Here is an 18864-nt window from a genome sequence, read left to right on the forward strand (position 1 = left end):
TTCATTAATTCCCCCTGTAAATCCCACCCCCTGAAAATGCCACCCTCTCTGAACACCACCCCCTCCAAATCCTACCCCCTGCAACCCACCTGCCCCGTACCCCACCCCCTGCGAATCCCACCATCGCTGCACAAGCCTGAGCTCTGTCCTCCAGCACTTTCCCCTTCTCCAGTGCCCCTCCGCCTTCTTGCCCCCTTTTCCTGTACGGGGGGTTTCCTGAGCCTCACCTGTGAAGGAAGTGTCACTAAAGCGTTTTCACCGACGCTGTGCTGGGCACTTCACTTGTGACCACACTGCAGCCTCCCAAGTCACCCAGCTGTCTGCTGAAAGGCTGCCAACACCCCATGTGTGGTGTTTAGTTGTGACTTGTCAGTCTGTCTCCCGGCTACAGAACAATGGCGTGAATGGCAGGAGTCACCCCACCTCCACAGAAATGTGTATTTGAGGAGAACAATATTGAAAGGAATTTCCAAGAGGAATCTAGTCATCATCACAAAAACAAAATCATTCTGGGCAGCATCCATTAAGAATGCTTTTTCACAGCATTGTAAACTTCCTAATTTCTCCAAATGCATTTTTTTTAATGTCATTGATCTTTGTCTGTCTCTTCAATGAGAAGGCCAGCGTTACCAAGGCAGAGGTCTGTGTGAAAGAATAAGTGAATTTTCACAGCCACTGGTGAGCTGAGCCGCTTGGGATTAGTGAACGAGATAAGGAAATTAAGCTCTTCTGATGCCTTGTTATTTTCAGTCACTTCTGAGATAAGTCAACCCCCGCAAGACAGGTGGAAAGAAGGGCCTTTCCCCCAGTCCTAGACCCTGCCCAGGGAGAGTCCTCTTCATCGACACCCCACTAGCCCGAGCCACCTGCCCCCCTCAGTCGGACTACAGGAGCCCCGGGGGTCTCCCCGCTTCCTGCTTTGCCCGCTCTCATCTAGTCCCAAGCAGGCAGAATGTATTTCTAACCGTATCAGGCTTTTCCTTCTCCACGTGGCATCCTTCTTTGGTTTCCCAGTATGTTCCCAATAAAATCTGAGCTCCTAGCCAGGATTGATAAGCTGGTAGATGATGCTCTGGCACTTCCCACCTTTCCAGCCCCACGGGCTGCGTCCCTGTTCATGTTCTGTTCCCCGCCCCACCCCCGCCCCTGCCCCTGCCCCCCCACAGCTCACACTAGGTCCACATTTGTCCAGTAACCAAACACTCCAGGTCAGCGACTCGCTGCCTTTGAACGATGACAGCCAGGGTCAGAAAGTCAGCATCACGGCAGTGGTTGCGTGTTTTCACAGGGTCAGAAATTCAGCATCACGGCAGTGGCTGTGTGTTTTCCCTGTGGTGGGAATCGTGTGGCCAGCGATCGAAATCTGCTGTACGCCGGGATTGTTAGATCGTGAGCCTGGATTTTTAGGGCGAAGCGCATATCCTGTTACTTCACCCTCTAGTGTCCCGTCAAGGCAAAGTATTTTAATAAATCTCAGAGCTGTGTGTCCCACGGAGGAGGTGGAAGACAGAGCCTTCATACCCCCACCCCCCCAGCCCCACTCGCAGCCACAGCTCGCCCCTTCCCCATTTGTTCCCAGTCCTGGAAAGCGTGCCTGTCCGAGGGGTTCCTCGTGCACATGGAAACACAGCGCTCCAGCCAGGCAGACGAGAATTCGTGGATCTCCTCTGTCTGGGAAGGACCTTTCTTGCACCAAGTCCATATGGACTCTGTAGCAGCAAAGGACCAAAGAATCTCTTTCCTAGCCTCTGGCCCATTGCCTTTCTCCGTGTCCCAACCCTGCAATCTGTGTGTTAATTCTGGTTCCTTGTTTGCGAATGGCCCCTGGAAATCCAAGCAGATTTGTGGCAATCTGTATCTGGAAACCAGCTCCAAAGAAAAAGGTTCATTGGGCCCACTGGGGCTCAGGCCTAGCCTGTGTCTGATCCCCCGTGCGGCCTCTGGGGGCTCCGGCTCAGTCCCGCCGCGGCCGTCTCCAGTGGCACCGCAGGGCGCTTCACGTGCAGGTGGGGTCAGGCTCCCTAGGCTGTTGGTTTGTTTCTAGAAAACAGGATTCCAGGCACAGAGGCTCAGAGGTGGAGGGACCACAAGACTGGGGCACGGTCTAAAAACAACACCCCCTCTCGAATTAACGCTGCTTTGATTTTTTTTTAATCATGATGTTTGATTTTGAAACAAAAAAAAGTATAGGGTTTTTGTGTTTACCAAAGGGACATAGGGGAATTTTTGCTTCTAATTTTTCTTTTGTTCAAACACCCAGTTTATACCCTTATTTGTCAGACCCATCTTTCCTCTCCCCAGTCGCTCAGGGCAGCTGTCTGGGGGTGTCTCCCCCACTCCGTAAATGACATTTAGTCATTCACATGGCTGTGTTGTCTTCGTCCTTGATACCAGGGTTTACCATTTATCGGCCACTGGCTGTTTGCCGGGTGTTGACTGAACATTTCTGTTGTGTTACCTTATTGGACCCTCACAACCCTGTTAGGAGATTCACACTCATCGTCCCACCTTACAGAGAGGTAAACTGAGGCTCCCCATACTCACGCCAGCCACCCAAGACCACAGGAACCTGGGTGTTTGAAACCTTAGGAGCGGCATCCACCGTGATGACTAAGGACAAGGAGTTGTGGTTACTGACTCACGAAGCCACAACTTCATCCTCTCAGGGGTCACCGTTTGGGAGCTGATGACCTTTGGGTCCAAGCCTTACGATGGGATCCCGGCGAGTGAGATCTCCACCGTCCTGGAGAAAGGAGAGCGCCTCCCGCAGCCGCCCATCTGCACCATTGACGTCTACATGATCATGGTCAAGTGTGAGTGGCCGCTGTGGCCGTCGCCCCCGCGTATCTGGACCTCGGCCAGACGTGCCATTTCCAGGACCTCGGCCTGGAAAGGCACTGCTGCTTTTAGACAAACAGTGGAGACCTTAGATTTTAACCCCACAAAATGCTGTCACATTCTTTTTTTTTTCCTTTAAGATTTTATTTATTTGCTCTCAGAGAGAGGTAGGGAGGCAGAAAGAGACGGAGAGAAACATCCATGTGTGGTTGCCTCTCGTGCACCCCCGCTGGGGTCCTGGCCTGCAACCCAGGCATGTGCCCTGACTAGGAATCGAACCTGCGACCCTTTGGTTCGCAGGCTGGTGCGCAACCACTGAGCCACACCAGCCAGGGCTGCTGTCCCATTCTTTAGGGCGGGCACTCAAGTCCAGAGACATCTGTCACTCTCCCCCTCGAACATTTCTCAGGAAGCCCTAGCCTGACTCACTGAGCGCTGTGACCTGGCATCTGCCCGTGGTTGGAAGCAGGTAAACAAAGTCACAGTCCTCCATAAGCCCTGACACCAAGGTACGCGAGTGTGAGTTGCTCCAGGAAAAAGCCAGAGGGACTGAATGGTTTCAAATGCCGAATAACGAGTAGCCACGTGAGGCTAATAGAATCAACACTGCTGCTGTGATCTGAATCTTTGAAATGGCAGGTTTACGGGAGGCCTTACTCCAGTGTAGCAAGTAAACATCTTAATCTAGATCGGAGCGTGCGGCTTGGTTGACGCTGGGACTGCCGCAGAAGCCGCCGTCCAGGGGGCCCTGGAGGCCACGGGACATGTGTGCAGCGTGTTTACACAGGAAGGGACCAGGGGTCGGCCCAGGGAGCAAAGGCAGTGTAAACGTTAATGCCTCTGCGAACTTGGGGTTGCAGTTCTCCCATGTTAACTTCCTTGCCCCTGGGGCTGAGGAAGCTGGGATTCTGAGGGGGGTGTGACTTGTCTGAGGTCACCTCCAGTCCAGCCTAAAATAGCCTGACATCCCGCTGAGAGGAAATAAAGATGAACCCCCGAGAGCCACAAGGATTTCCAGGTCACAGCTGCTCCTCTAGCTTGTTAGCCCAGGCCTGGGTGGCAGTGTGACCGAACGCCCCAGTACGGCTGACTAGAGGGTCCTACTTGGGAGAGCCCTGAACACCCGCCCCTCCCCACCCTGTCACAGTGACTCCTGGGCACGGGCTCCAACGGCCGCACCAGGGAGGGGAAATCCCAAATCCCGAGGTTCTTAAAGAAAGTCCCTACATTTCCCTGAACGGAATCCGGTTTCAAACTGGCAAGGTTGCTGAGTGACCGTAGCTGAGGCTGGCTGTCGCAGGACGGCTTGATGCCGGAGCCCTGACCCTCAGAGCAGGTCACCAGAAGCGAGGCGTGTCACAAGGCCACCGGGTCACTGGAGGGGATGGCACCGGAGTGCTGGCTCTTGGAAGAGCAGGCACAGAGAAAGGTGCTTTGTGAGAGCACCCCGCAGATCCACACCTGCCCTGGGGGGAGGGGCTTTAGACAGGTTGGTGCTCCTCGGCCCAGGCTGCAGGGTCCTTCTCCAGGCGCAGGCTCCCTAGGCACGCACTCGTCTAAGAGGGCCTCACCGTAAACGCCCGCTTCTGGCGATGCCACTGTCCCCGTACCCTCAGGCTTCTCATCACCCTGTGTTTCCCTCACTCCCTCTGCAGGCTGGATGATAGACGCAGACAGCCGCCCGAAGTTCCGGGAGCTGATCCATGAATTCTCCAAGATGGCCCGGGACCCCCAGCGCTACCTTGTCATCCAGGTACCCGATCTCCGTGGGCACGCGCATCGGGAGAAGTCCCCGTCGTGAGCGCCGGGTGTCACGCTGCCCCATCGTGTGAGGTTAACCAAACCAAGCTCGTGGGCGCCGTTTAAGATGCAGGGAAATATCCACGCAAAACCCACGGCTCAGCCCCTCGGGGACTGTTTCGTGGACTCGCAGCTGCACACCTGCTTTCGCCCACCCTGTGTCTTAGTACAAATCCCAGCATCATAGCAACAATAGCCTAAGCGACACTCAGTACGTGTCGCTGCCTCGGGCCTTTCTCTTCCCTCCTAAGCTGTTCGTGTTTCATTCGGGGATTCTGAGACATCGAGGAATTTTTAATGTTTAATTCCAGGTCAGGGGAGGGAGGAAGCAGCTATGCATGAGAGAGCGGGGTGACTGCACAGTAACTAACATGGCAAACACCCAGGCGCCTGCCAGCAGAGACCCCCTGCCCCCACCCCACCCCCCTGCAGCCAGGAAGCCAATAACAGCCCTCCGGGCCTTACTGAGGGTCTCAACCCTCTGCCCCAGGGGGATGAGAGAATGCACCTGCCCAGCCCTACCGACTCCAACTTCTACCGCGCCCTGATGGACGAAGAGGACATGGAGGACGTTGTCGACGCCGACGAGTACCTCATCCCCCAGCAGGCCTTCTTCCACAGCCCCTCCACCTCCCGGACGCCCCTTCTGAGCTCCCTGGTAAGAAGCTTCACTCTCTCCCACTGTGGCTCCTGGTTTGAATGACACGTTTCCGAGAAAATGATCCCTGTCTCGTGGGACTCACCCAGAGACTGAGAGGTGATTTTCACCAAATGGCAAAGCCAGACTCGGAACGAACCCATTCAGCACATGAGCTTTTTCGCTGTGTGATGACGGCTGGATCAGAAGCTTCTGAGGCTCTCTAAGGGAGAGGATTGGATCAGAACTAAGCCTGGTTTTTCTAAAGCTAATGGGTCCAGACGAAAGCACCTTTACATGTTTCCACTTCCTGAGATGCTCCCCGCGCATTCAGCGAAGTGGGTGAGACGTGCGGGCACCCGTAAACACCTTCACTTCCTTTCCAGAGCGCCACCAGCAACAGCTCCACTGTGGCGTGCGCTGACAGAAACGGGGTACGTATGGAAACCAGGAGGCCGGAACTCAGTAGCAGCCCTGAGGCACGGCTCTATCACACACAGAACAGTGCCCAGACCGCCCTGGCCAGTGTGGCGCAGTTGGTTGGAGTGTCATCCTGTAGCCGAGGGGTTGTGGGTTCAATTCTCAGTCAGGGCACTTACCTAGGCTGTGGGTTCAATCCACGGTCTGGAGCGTATGGGAGGCAGTGGATCAGTGTTTCTCTCTTGCATCAATGTTTCTCTCTCTCTCATCCTCTCTTTGTAAAAGCAATGGGGGAAAAAAAAATGTCCTCAGGGGAGGATAAAAAAAGAGAAAAGAAAATGCCCAGACTCACCCAGAGAACCCTGAGCTTCCTCACTGTGTTGGTTCTTCCCTGCACGGCTCCTTGACCGCCACCCTGCGCTCAGCAGTTCACTGCAGAGCAATTCAGAATGTGGCTCAGGGACCAGCAGCCCCGGCCTCACCTGGCGGTCGGTGACAAATGCACGTTGCGGGGCCCCTGCCCCAGACCGCGAAACAGCTCTTCAGATGACGCCGATGCTCGAAGGCATGGAGCCTCGATCTAGACCCGCCCCCTGACCAGTGTGGAAGCTACGAGCCACATGCGGCTGCTTACCCCTACATATCCATTAATTACAAGTAAATGCAACTTAAAGCCAGTTCCTCACACATGTGGCTGTGGCTGCTATATTGAAGAGCATAGACTAGAGGCCCTTGTAGGCAGGCTGCTGGGCAGCGCTGATGGGGGCCTCACCCCGCACCCAGCTGTCAGTGTTAGAAGTGTGCAGCCTCAGGCCTGCCCCTGACCTCCTGGGTCAGAGTCTGCTCGGTGACAGGGCCTCAGGTGACCACACACGCACCCTCTGAGGGGTCCTGACTAACATGACCTTGCCTCCCGCCCCCCAGCAGAGCTGCCCCCTGAAGGAAGACAGCTTCTTGCAGCGGTACAGCTCCGACCCCACCGGTGCCTTGACCGAGGACGTCATCAACGGCACTTTCCTCCCAGCGCCAGGTCAGTGGCTTGCCGTGGAGCCGGTCACGCTCGGCGGCCTCCAGCCCCAGTGTCCTGGCCAATGGCTTCCTCCAGGCTGACCGCGAGGCGGAGACGGTGGCACATCTGCAGACACCGAGCAGGGAGGGAGAGGCAGCGCATGAGCGAGCCCGGCGCGCGGGTGTGGGCCGGGAGCACGGGTGTATCCAGGGGCTTGGCTGGAGCTTTGGTTTTAGAATGAACGTGCCAATTCTCTAGACTTTGAAGCAACCCACTCAGATGTACGTGTGTGAGAGGGTGTGTGAGTGTGTTGGTGTGTGAACACTGTGTATGGCTGTGCATGCCCCGGTGTGAGTGTGTGTGAGATAGAGCTGATCTCTGTTTCTCTCCTGGATCCATTCTTGCCTGTGAACCATGGATTTTTCCAATCTAAGCTTTCTCCCAGACACACCCCCCACCTGCCTGCACCCACCCACCCCCCAAGGCAGGCCATTCTCTTAGAACTTGGCTCGGGCGAAAGACAAGTGTGCCCACTGCTTTGAGACATACAGGCAAGGACACGACTTGCTTCTCAGCGATAGCAGCGTGGTCATCTCCCCAGGCTCCCCTGCCCCCTGTCACCAGTCGTGACATTGAAGAACATTCGCGGGCTTCAGAACAGGCCGTGGACGTCTGCCTGGACAACACTTTGCTGATGCTCTCCGATTTCTTTTCCGTTTCAGAATACATAAACCAGTTGGTTCCCAAAAGGCCGGCGGGCTCCGTCCAGAACCCCGTCTACCACAATCAACCCCTAAACCTGGCTCCAGGCCGAGACCCTCACTACCAGAACCCCCACAGCAACGCCGTGGGCAACCCCGAGTATCTCAACACCACCCCTCCTCCCACCGTCAACGGCGTCCCCGATGGCCCCACCCTCTGGGTGCAGAAAGGCAGCCACCAGATTAGCCTGGACAACCCCGACTACCAGCAGGACTTCTTCCCCAGGGAAGCCAAGTCCAATGGCATCTTTAAGGGGCCGACAGCTGAAAATGCAGACTACCTGAGGGTAGGTGCCCCAAGCAGTGAATTTATCGGAGCATGACCGTGGAGGGAGCAACAGCGGTAAGAATCCCAGACTCCTCAGCCCCTGGGCCCAGCGGTGCCACCCCGCCCATTCCCAGTGCCGTGTCCCCACAAGTCCTTGACCTCCAGACCAGTTTAGCCGTATCTGCTCTGATCAACTCATCTTTCAACCAGGAAGTGCCCCCTACCCCGATGCACTTTGGGGAGCTGCAGGGACATCCCTTTGTCTTCAAACTGGGAGGCTCTCGTGGAAGGCATCCAGGAAAGAATGTTGCCCATTGGACCGAAGTTCACTTTACAATGAGGAATATTAGAGAAAAAAAAACACTACATATATACGGAGTTTTATTGCTTGGGGACCTTTGGGGGTTTCGTTGTCATTGTTGGTTCTGAGCAGGCGTTTCCAGTGTGGAGCAAGCTTGTCTGTATGTCACACTTACTGCCCTGACTTGATGGGGCCCAACTGGGACCAAGAAGCAAGGGCCAGTCTTCCAGCTGACACTCGATCGGCGCGTTGGCTCTGCTTCCAGACTCTTCCACTGCCAGGCAGTTCAGACAAGAAGGCCTCCGTGAGCCCAGCAGGCCTGATGGTCACGGCATCTGGTCACAGCAGGTGCAGAGGACAAGCCACTTGGACCCCTTTCTGGGCCAGGAGGGACCAGAGGGGTTAGAATTCCTTGTCAGACTTACTTTTATACAAATGTCTCCATGGTACTTACTCTCTACTGGTTGGCCAGTGTTTTCTAACTATAAGCATTAAGATTTCCTTGTTTATTTTTGCATTCCACTGTTTTTGAAACCCAATCTGGTTTCCCGACCCACAAGACGCGACGGTACGGCAAAGGATAAAGGATAGCCCAGGCAGCTGCCCTCAGCACGGTAGCCTTTAACGAAGAAGCAGAAGCTCAGACAAGGGCCCATCCCCCCAGATTTGAGTCTCAGGAAACCCATTACGGCCCTTAGGGGTCAGGGGCTAAGCACATAACCCCTAGGCTGAAAAAATGAAGCTGTGCTTAAAACTCACTTAACCTTTCCCTCCCCAAAAAATTAGTTTAGGCTACTCATAGACGATCATTTTCTTTTTATTTCACTTCAAAAGGTTTTTGTTTGTTTGGGGTTTTTTTGCTCGAAGGGTACTTTATTCTTCCTTGGTAAGCCGTTCTTAAAGTTCCCCCCTCTCCCACCCATTGTCCTGTGTCAGTAAAAGGATCGGGCACTACTTACGGCCACAGTGGGCACATTTTACAGGTGGCAGTGAAGAGGACATTATGTAGAGGGTGGACTTCAAGTGATAAATATGACATTTGAGTTTGAAATGGAAGATACTGCCTTTGTAACATCTACAGTTGTATTAGAAGAAAAAAAATATTTTTTCTTCTTAAAAAAGGTATCTCTATCATTGGGGGAGGACCCAGGTGGGTGGACGCTAACGTTTTTTCCGATCTGTGCGTCCCTGCAACCTGACTGAGCAGTAGTGGCGTTTTACACGCGTCCCCAACCCCCCTCCCGCCCTTTCACCCGGGAAGAAACACTGCCAATGACCTTTCCGGCCCCTGGGTGTGTTCCACCACCTCGTATCTTGTCTCAGTGCAGATGCACATTCTGTTCAAGTCCTTTCCATCATGTTCTCACCTGGTCTGGAGCACCTACACCAGCCAGCCCAGCAACGATACTGCAAACACAAAAATAAACATCATCCCTGATTCCAAGGCACTGACCATAGAGCAAAGCAAACGGACTGACAACTACAGAACGTAGAGCAATGTGATGAGTGCTAGATGAGCCGCGTCAGCCGAGCCCTGGGACAGCAGAGGGCAAGCGGGTGGGCTGCTCCTGGGGAGACCCAAAGCTCCTCAAGGACTCTGAGTGGGGCAGAAAGGGGGCCCGGGTCTGAGGCAGGAGGAGCGAGAAAGTGCGCTCCCGGCGGCGGCAGCGGGAACTGCAGCCAGCACCCCTCGCGGGAGAACGCTGAGTCAGGTCCCCCCAGCTGCCCCTTTACGCCTAGGATTTCCCCGGGCCTCGGTCCCCGTGTCCCCCCTTGAGAATGTTGTGTCCCCACCAGAAATTTTAAAGTGACTAGTGAGATGATTAGACACCCTTTCTAAGAATCTGCAATTTGATGCCATTATCATTAAATCACTTATTCTTAGTACACTACAGAATGTCAATATTTTAGTCCGATGTTTATTCGGCTCTGGGAAACAATGATTCACATTCCACTGTCACTTTTGTTTGCCAAAACACAGGTGATCGGTGAGGGAGGGCGCCTGTCCCCAGTCGTATTGTAGCAGTAAAATCCTAGTATTTTTGTAATTTGAAATAGTTTACTATAACGTAATAAAACAGCAAAAACTATTCAAGCTGTTGCTTCTCCTTTGGATTTCAGTTTTCCTGCATGAAATCTAGTTGCCAAGTTCTCTTAAGGTTGTGCTTCTCACCCCATCTGTTCAGGAAGGTACAGGGGGCTTGTCAACACTTCTGAGCCTGAGGGAGCAGAGCTCTGGCTGCGGGGGGGTCCCTATGGCCAGTCAGGAGAAGGGGTCCCGGGAGGCAGTGTTTGCATCTGATAGCCCTGACGGGCCAGATTTCAAAGCTCACCCTCTGTCCCGCACCCATGCCGAGAGCAGGTCCGCTGATTCTCCCTTGGTCGGTCCCTGCAGCCTTACCCATGGCCCAGCCTCAGCTCCAGCCTCAGGACATGGAGTTGGGGGCCAGGAGAGCTGGATGCTAACAACACGTGCGATGGACCGCCGTCCTCGTGGACACCCTCTCAGATAATCCCTAAGGCGGCCCTATAACCATGCTCCGTGAAAAATACTTCTGTCACCTCATGAGGTAAAACGGAGATGAATCTTCACGGCTTAGGTAGCTGTTGAAAGCTCTTCATTAGGGGCATCATGCCCACCCCCTGCGTCGCAGATGAGAGGGAACCATGGATTGCACAAGCCCATGGGGGGCCAGTCCTCCACTCGCTGCCCTGGGAGTCCCCAAGGTCCTCACTGAGACGTTCGATCAAGGAGTCTCAGGGGCAGCCCAGGCCCAGGGACTCTCCCAAGCTCCCCCGGGCTATTCTGGGGACCACTGGAGTGAAGGAAAGCTCTGCGGTGGGACTCGGCCCTCGGCTGATGGGCAGCCACTCAGGACTCACTGGCCTCAGGCCTCGGGCTGCACAAGTGTCATACAAGGCTTGTGGGTCACAGTGACTCAAGGTCCCCACCTCACTGCCCACTAGAGTCTCCTGGTGAATTTGAAGGGAAGAGGGCCAGGGCCCCCTCAGACAGATGTAACCAAAATCTCAGGGGCTCCCCATGGGAGTTGAACAGCAAGCAGAGTTGAAACCCTCATCTCCAAGGTCACCCTCGGCACCAGGTCAGGTGTCTGCCCCATGCCCAGAAGTCAGGACCAAATAAAACAGCCCCTGTGCAGTAAAGACCCCCAGAGGCCACGGGTGGGGCAATTTGTGGTCTCTAATATGCCAGCAGCCTCTAGTTCCTTGTCCCCAGCAGCTCACTTATCCCGAAAGTGCCAGGTACCCAGGCCTGAGCCTTGTTCGGCCCTTGGACTGCGCGCATTTCCATGAAGCGAGTTAGACACGCAGTCCCCTCCGCCAGCGAATGAGCTGCTTGCTCAGAGGGACAGCTGAAGAAAGTGGCCTCAATGTCCACTCGGCGTTCTCTCTTTGCAGAAGCACACGGCCACAGAGGGGTCATTTCTCTGCTGGGGCTGTAACTGGCCGGAAACCTGCCTCCATCGCACGCACCTTTGCACTAGTCACACAGGGCGTTTTTGTGTACCTCTATTTCTGTGACTTGGGGCAGGAATGTTATCCTTTTCTGTAGCACTAAACTTTGTAAGGTACTTTTTAGAAGTCCTTTTTTTCTACAAAGGGAAATAGTTTACTTTAGAGAGGCTGCAAGAGAATCAAAATTTGAAACTGAAATCTTTGTTTTCAGAGGGGTTTCACTGGAGCAGGAGCCGTCTCTTCTCTCTCTCTCACACAATGTCATGGCAGAGATAAGCTTAGGCCGTTACCCTGATGAGAATGAGAATCATATTCTTCTGTTTCTAAAAGGGCGGAGGTGGAAAAGCACATTTAGCTTAGCCTGGGTGTGAAGCAGTTTCTGTTGAGTCTGTCTGAGGCTGTTATTGGAAGAGAATTCCTGTCTGTTACCACTAAGAGACACATCCAACTGTGTCCCACCCTCCACCCCTCTGCTAATATGACCCTGGAGGTGTAAAAAAAGCAGTAACAGAGCATTTTGTTGCAAATTATTTTATTGGTATTTTTACAATCAGTATGCATTTGGTGCAAATGGTTTTATTTGTCTGTTTACAATGGATATGCATTGAGCAACATGGACTAGAGAATCTGCAGGGCCCCACGGATTTGGTTGCTCCCGTGCCGATGAGGCTGCCAATGGTCCCACCATCCTAACTTGACCGCCGAGGTGGGTGGTTCTCAGCCTGCTGCGCAGTGAAGTCGAGGGCAGATTTGCACAATCCTGAGGCAAGCTGTGCCTCAGAACACTTCAGTACCAATCTCTGGGTGCAAATCCCAGATTTTGCACTTTTTGGAGCTCCCAGAGTCCTTCTGAGGTGCAGCCAAGGCTAAGAAGTGGCACCTGGGGACCCACCACAGGTGTGTGGGTTTGCAGGCAAATTCTGTTCACACAGAGACCTCAGCACAGAGAGCGCACTGAGCCACGAAGACCTCAGCATCCTTCCTGAGTGCCAGGGACCTGGATGGTCGCAGGTCCCGGGAGAGCTGCCCAAGCATTGGAGGGGAAAAGGTGTAACCGGTTGATGAGAAGGAAGGAGATCGAGAACAGATACCTTTTTCCCACTTTCTCTGTTAAACAATGGACTGGTGTTAAATAAAGACAGAGAGCATTCCTGAGGCTTGTGCCACCCGCTGTTGACCTCCCTCTGGCAACCAGGTCCCCTTTACCTCTAGGGCGAAAGGACACATCAACCTACCAAACATCAGACGTCAACAGGATTCCCTAAGCAGTTGGATGGCTTCTAAAAAAAAAAAAAAGGATTCTTGCTGTAAGAAGCATTTTTATACCCTTTCATAGATTGTATCTGGGATGAAAACAAGCCGTTTGTGTTATTTTCTCTTCCATGTATCTACGGCACAGGACGCAAGGCTACTGGCTGAAGCACTGGGAATCTGCACCCTGGCACCTGGCAGACGCACTTCTACATGCGCTTACTTTTCTTCTTTTTTAAAAAGGAAACCTTTTGACCTAACTGGGCTACAAAATAATCTTGCTGTATAATACCATCTCTCGGAAATGAAGAGACCCCATGGGTTAGAGGTGACAGTGTAACTCAGTAGCTGAACAGGCAGTAGTGACTTCCTTTTGTTTTGAAACAAGCAATAGCTACACAGCCTCTAGATATGGTACGTTTTAACATCGTAAACGCTTGCTGTGATGAAGCAATGTTCGTACAAATGAAAAGCAAGGTTCTCTTTTATAAGGTTTACACGTGGGATCAGCACATGCTGATTGTATGTTGAGTATTAAACAATTAGATGTATATTATTCATTGTTCTTTACTCATACGTACCTTCCAAGAGTTATACTGTATTCTTGGCTAACAATGTTGGTATTCGATATTGATCGTATCTGACCTACTGTAGATGTTCTTTCCTGACTTTTTTAAATTCATTAATAAACTTTATTTTTAGAGCAGTTTCAGGTTCAAAAAGTGCAAAACTGGGCAGAAAGTAGGAAGCTCCCTTATCTACCCTCCCTCACCCCACCCTCCCTCACTATCGCCGCACCCACCCAGCGGCCTGGTCACGGCTGAAGGTCTGGAGGCCCCCGTGTGGGAGCGGGAAGAGGACACAGACTCCTTTCCGCTCTCGGGTCGCTCCGGGGGCTGCACTACCCCCGGCCCATTCGACTCGAGGTCTGGACTCCACAGTCATTTCACACACACACCCCTCCAGCCTCTCCTTCCCAGACTTCCTCCACAGTTCCTCCTGCTCCACATTGCCCCAAAGGTCGTGTTTCCTGAGCACACCACACCAGCCAGAGTCCTGCTGAGATGCCCATGATCCTGCTGAGGGATTCCTGAACTGCGTCCTTGTGCACAGGGGCCCCAGACTCGGCCGCTGGCCGTCGCCCTCCACCTCCCTTGCCTCTGGAAGGCTTGCCCTGTCCACGGTGACTCTCAAGGCCTGGGCACTCTTACATAGCCCCTTCCCTTCTGACCCTTCGATCTGCTCTGCTGAGGTCCAGGCAGAAGCAGTGCAAAAACCCCAGTTCCACATGGTAGTTAGTGCTTGGCCAGATAAATGGTGGGAAGAGTTTGATCCCTGGTACTAGCTGTAAGGGCAAGACTTCGGGGATTCAAGCTCATCTCACCAACTGAGAAAAAGCAAACTTCCTGAGGAGGCAAGAACAGCTTCCAGGGGGCCAGAATCACCATGGAGCCCCTGGATGGCCCTGGGGGTGGGAGGGGCTCACTGACCTGGTTGTCCAGGGGGACTAGCACCTGGGAGTGTGTGGGGCTGTCCACTGGGCTCCCGACTTCTCTGACATCTCAGTAGACTCTAACCCCAGAGAAAGAGAAGCCCAGTCCTCCACCCACTGCTCTCTCACCCGGCTGTCCCCACGATGCCCTCCTGGCGTCTTCACACAGGGTGGGGGCCGGTGAGAGCAGGCGTTGGAGTAGGGCTCTGCAGGCTCACGGCTGCCCCTAAGATGGGCCGTGTTGACTCACGTCCAGGAAAATCACAGATAAGTTTGTGGTGTTCCTTCTGAAGACCAGCGATCACCTCCGTGCCGGGGCAGAGCTGAGAGCAAAGTCTAAATTCTGTGGGAGCAGGACTTTGGGGGAATGAGGTCCTGGAGGAAGAAGCAAATCAAGACGTTTTTGGTGCCCTCCCTAGGGGCCCCCAGGACACCCTGATGTCCTGGCTTCTGGAGCCCCCACATCTGGTGTCGTAGGCCCCCTGGGAAGGGATTCGGCCCCTTGGAGCCCAGCGCCTTCGATGGGGGGTTTAGCTCCACGTACAGGAAGACCAGGTCCAGCAAATGAGGCAGACACAGGGAGTGCCCCAGGGCCATGGCTGCCAGGACCCAGAGCCGCCGTCCGCAAGGGGAGGCCATGGCTCCCAATGGCACCCCCTGACCTCAGGGTGAGCTCATCAGCACCCCAGTCTCTCCACCAGCCCCCATCATTCTACCTCCATGCAGAGGGGGTTGCAGCTGGAAGAGATTCTGCTTGGGGGCCAAATCTTGTCCAAGTAATTGCAGCTCTGCGAGGAGAGAACAGCTTCCTGGGAACAGGAGGGTCTGAAAAGGGGACCGAATGGCACCTCGCGATTCGGCCCAGGCAGTGCTCCAGCTTCGCAGGGCAGCTCCTCCTCCAGGCCACCGGGGTCCTTCCTCCACACCCAGAAAGGGGCCTTTAAAAGCTGGGGTAGAAAAACTGAAACACCACATCTGACTTTTGCCCTGGCTCAGAAATGGTTCACAAACATGCCAAAGAGCCTGTGGGCACCCATTTGTAATTGATCCATGTGTAGCTTGGGGGGCCTCGCCCTCTGCTCCCATTGGTCAGGCTGAGAGTCACAAACCGGGGGACAGCCACGTCCACACTCTGACACCCTACAGGTTCTGCCCAGAGTATGTCTCTCTGTGCCCTGGCCTGAGCCACAAAGCCTGGACACCAGGTTCTAAAGGAAGCAACAATGTATCCTCTTCCCCACTGCTGGAAGTTAGCCCTTCTGGGCCCGAGCCACAAGGGTTCCTGGTGCAGACCCGTGGTGCGCAGACGGGAGCAGAGCACAGAGGGAGCAGCAGCCCCCGCCCACCCCACTCTGTGCCCTCACCTGAGTCACTACGATCTCGTCTGTGAGTCAGCACTCTTCTGAGGTTCCCTGTTTTGGGGACAAGGAAAAACATATTATTTATACAGATATTTGAATCTTTAAGATACAGTCAGGAAACCCTGTCCGGTGCCCAGGCGTCCAATCCAGCCAGCAGCTTGCTTCTGCAAATAAAGTTTTATTGGGATGCAGTCCGCCTGTTCCTCTGGCGTGTGTTCACGGCCGCTTTCATGCTCAGCAGCGCAGCTGAGGGGTTGCAGCAAGGATCCCGAGACCTGCGAAGCCGAAAGGATTCCCTGTCCAGTCCTTTACAGAAAAGAAGTTGGCTGACCCCAGAACAAGTGGTTGAAAAACAAGTTTTCAAACAAATAAAACTCAGTAGGGCAGCCATATGTAAATATAATCAACAGGTTTCCTACATGCCTCCAATCATTGATTAGAGAGTGTAATGAAAAAGAATCCTAATTAAAACCACGAGTAGGGGTGGGTGGAGGTGGAAGAGGGTGTGGGGGGAGGTAAATGGTAATGGAAAAATATAATTAAAAAATGAACATTAAAATTTTAAAATGAAAAAATAAAAGTAAAATAGCAACTAAAACTACAAAATAGCTAGTTATAAACTTAAATGTGCAAGAACAGGGCTGAAAAGAAGAACTGCAAACCTCGGCTTAGACGTGAAAGAAGATGAGATACATGGACATGAGGACTGAGCCGTGTAAAAATACCCATTCTCCCCGATTGCGACACGAAACTCCAATGGAAATGTCACTCATTACCTAGGAAGTAGACGTTTCTGAACTTGGGATGCGGAAGAGAAATGTGCAAGAGAGTGAAGAACACTTGGGAAACAGCTGAGGAGTGACATCAGCCATATCGAGCGCACCGTATAAAACCGTGATAATAATCACAGCCGCACAGTACCGATGTCGTCCTGGAAAACAATTAATGGAAAACATTCGGAAGCTGGGGACAGACACGTGCGACCGTGGAGCGTATGGCAGTGACAGTATTTCCAGACAGTGGAGGGGTGACAGGCCCCCCCCCCACTATAAGTGACTTTGGAGAAAACTTCTGTGCATCTGAAAATTAGTTAGAGCTTAATTTCACAGCTTACCCCCAAACAAAGTCCAGGTGGACCACAGATCTCCACGTAAAAACCAAAACCATCCAAGTGTTGAGTAAAATAGACGTGAACACTCTTGCATCTCAGGGTGGGAAGGCCGTGCTAGTGAGTAATGAAACTCCAAAGCCTCAAAGCCAGGCAGTGCGGTCACCGCACTTTTTCTTAGATTTTTAGAGAATAAAAAATAAACACAGCAAAAGAAAAAAAAAGCTCCAAATTCATATAAAGGGAAACACTTTGAAATACAGCAAGGGTTAATGTTTTAAAATATGAAGAATTCCACTGAATCCATAAGAGAAGTTAAACACACTGCTAAAACTCTGTGAGTGCGTAAACGGACAAATCATGGAAAATACCGGTGACTAATAACACGTGCGAACACATGTGTTCTGGACTAACGATCAAGAAAAGGCCAATTAAACGAAATGGCAGTCCCTCTCCACCACACAGTGTGGTGGGAATATAAAGCGTCATAAGCTTTTCAGATGACAATCAAAATTTTAAACATGTGCATCCTTCAATATGGCAATTTTCCTTGAACAAATAGCCTACTAAATACTCTTATTGACTGAACACGCCACCCCCTAAATGTACGAGTTGAGGCCCTAACCCCCAATGTGATGGCAGTAGGAGGTGGGGCCTTTGGAAGGTCCATAGGGTCACTTGAGGCCCTGAGGGTGGGGCCCCAAGACCGGGTTAGTGTCCTTACAAGGCGAGAAAGGGACCGCAGCTCTCCCACTCTCCGCCGCGTGAGGTCGTGAGGTCGCAGAGGGGAAGCAGCCCTTTGCACGCCACCAGAGGAGAGCTCCCACCAGAACCCAACCACCCTGGCACCCCGACCCCAGACTCCCAGCTGCCGGAACCGTGAGAAATGCATTGCTGCTGAAACTGCCTGGTCTACGGTATTTTGTTTTGGCAGCCGGAGCTGACTAAGCCCATATCCCGGTAACTCCACAAATACATAAGAATGAGAATGTTCCCTGAAACATGAGGGGTAAGACAGGAAAAATGGAACGTTTTTAATGTTCATCCAAAGGGAAATTATTAAATAAATTGTGAAGCATCGTAGCATGGAATTCCACACAGTTGTTTAAAAGAACAGAATAAATCCATAAGCCACATTACAGAGGTATGTCCCCACAATATAGTTTTAAATAAAATCAAGCAAATTGCTGAATAATATTTTTTGTTTTCCCAAAAAGCTCACATTTGTGGGCACACATGTATGCTCAGCCGCACAGAATCTGAAAACTCTCTGGAAATGGTGCTGCCGGCCCAGGCACGGCGGAGACCTGGGGTGGGCAGGGGCTGCAATGGGAGGTCTCGAAGTGGCGAGAAGGGGATTCTTCCTTCTATTTTCTGTGCTTCTGTGCTGTCTGGATTTGTATAACAAACACATACAACTGTGGCAATTATGTTGGGATGAAGTGTAACAAGTCAGTTCACAGGTTTTCCCTCTCGGCCGGTCCGTGATTTGTGTTCTCGTCCTCCTGAGCTCTCCGTCCCCAGAACAAAATCCTCTGGGAACGAGTCTCTCAGGAAAGCGGGGGGTGGAGGGAGAAGGCAGTCAGGGCCCCAGGGGTGGCAGGGAGGATGTGGTGGGCAGGGGATGTTGTGGGCTGAGCGCACCGGTTCTTGGATGACCAAGAGCGGACTCACAGCGTGGGACAACAGAGTGCTCGGGAGTGAACATCTTGGTCAGCTCGGCGGTGGCTGTAGGAAAACACCACGGCCTGGGCGGCTGAAACAACACAGGCTCGTTCTCACAGCCCTGGGCCTGAGGAGTCCAAGGGTGCTGTGCTGCCGGTGACGTGTCCAGGGAGCGCCTCCTGCTGGATGCTGGGAGCCACCTCCTGGCTGCGTCTTCCTCACACTGCCCAGGGACAGGGAGAGGGCGCTGTCTGCCGCCTCTTCTTAGGAGGACACTAACCCCTCCACCGAGGACCTCAGCTGACCCTCATGTCCCCCAAAGTCCCCATCTCCAAAGACCGTGGATAGAGCACCCCCCTGGGAGTCGTGAACTCCCCAGTTTGTCCCCCAGAATTTCTGTTGGGATCTTGGTTCTTTAAGTGAGATATCGATCCAAGGCCTGGCCATTGTAGGTCCAAGTTTCTATGTACAACATT

General features: G+C 53.0%; 1 protein-coding gene across 4 annotated transcripts in view; it reads left to right on the forward strand.

The window, feature by feature from the left end:
• The window catches only part of EGFR (epidermal growth factor receptor), a 143350-nt gene extending 129889 nt beyond the window's left edge, over positions 1-13461 (forward strand). The window contains exons 23-29 of one of the 4 annotated variants that reach the window (XM_053927344.2): positions 2667-2813; positions 4494-4591; positions 5129-5296; positions 5662-5709; positions 6620-6725; positions 7427-7808; positions 12911-13461. In XM_053927344.2, the coding sequence (XP_053783319.1) occupies positions 2667-2813; positions 4494-4591; positions 5129-5296; positions 5662-5709; positions 6620-6725; positions 7427-7788 (929 nt within the window). In that variant the 3' untranslated portion in view covers positions 7789-7808; positions 12911-13461. Of the gene's footprint in view, positions 1-2666; positions 2814-4493; positions 4592-5128; positions 5297-5661; positions 5710-6619; positions 6726-7426; positions 10125-12910 lie in introns of those variants that run through there. The other 3 variants (XM_053927343.1, XM_053927342.1, XM_053927345.1) reach the window with 3 other exon arrangements.
• Positions 13462-18864: the final 5403 nt, after the last annotated feature.

Source organism: Desmodus rotundus, chromosome 6 (assembly GCF_022682495.2).
Source record: "Desmodus rotundus isolate HL8 chromosome 6, HLdesRot8A.1, whole genome shotgun sequence".
Lineage (NCBI taxonomy): Eukaryota > Metazoa > Chordata > Mammalia > Chiroptera > Phyllostomidae > Desmodus > Desmodus rotundus.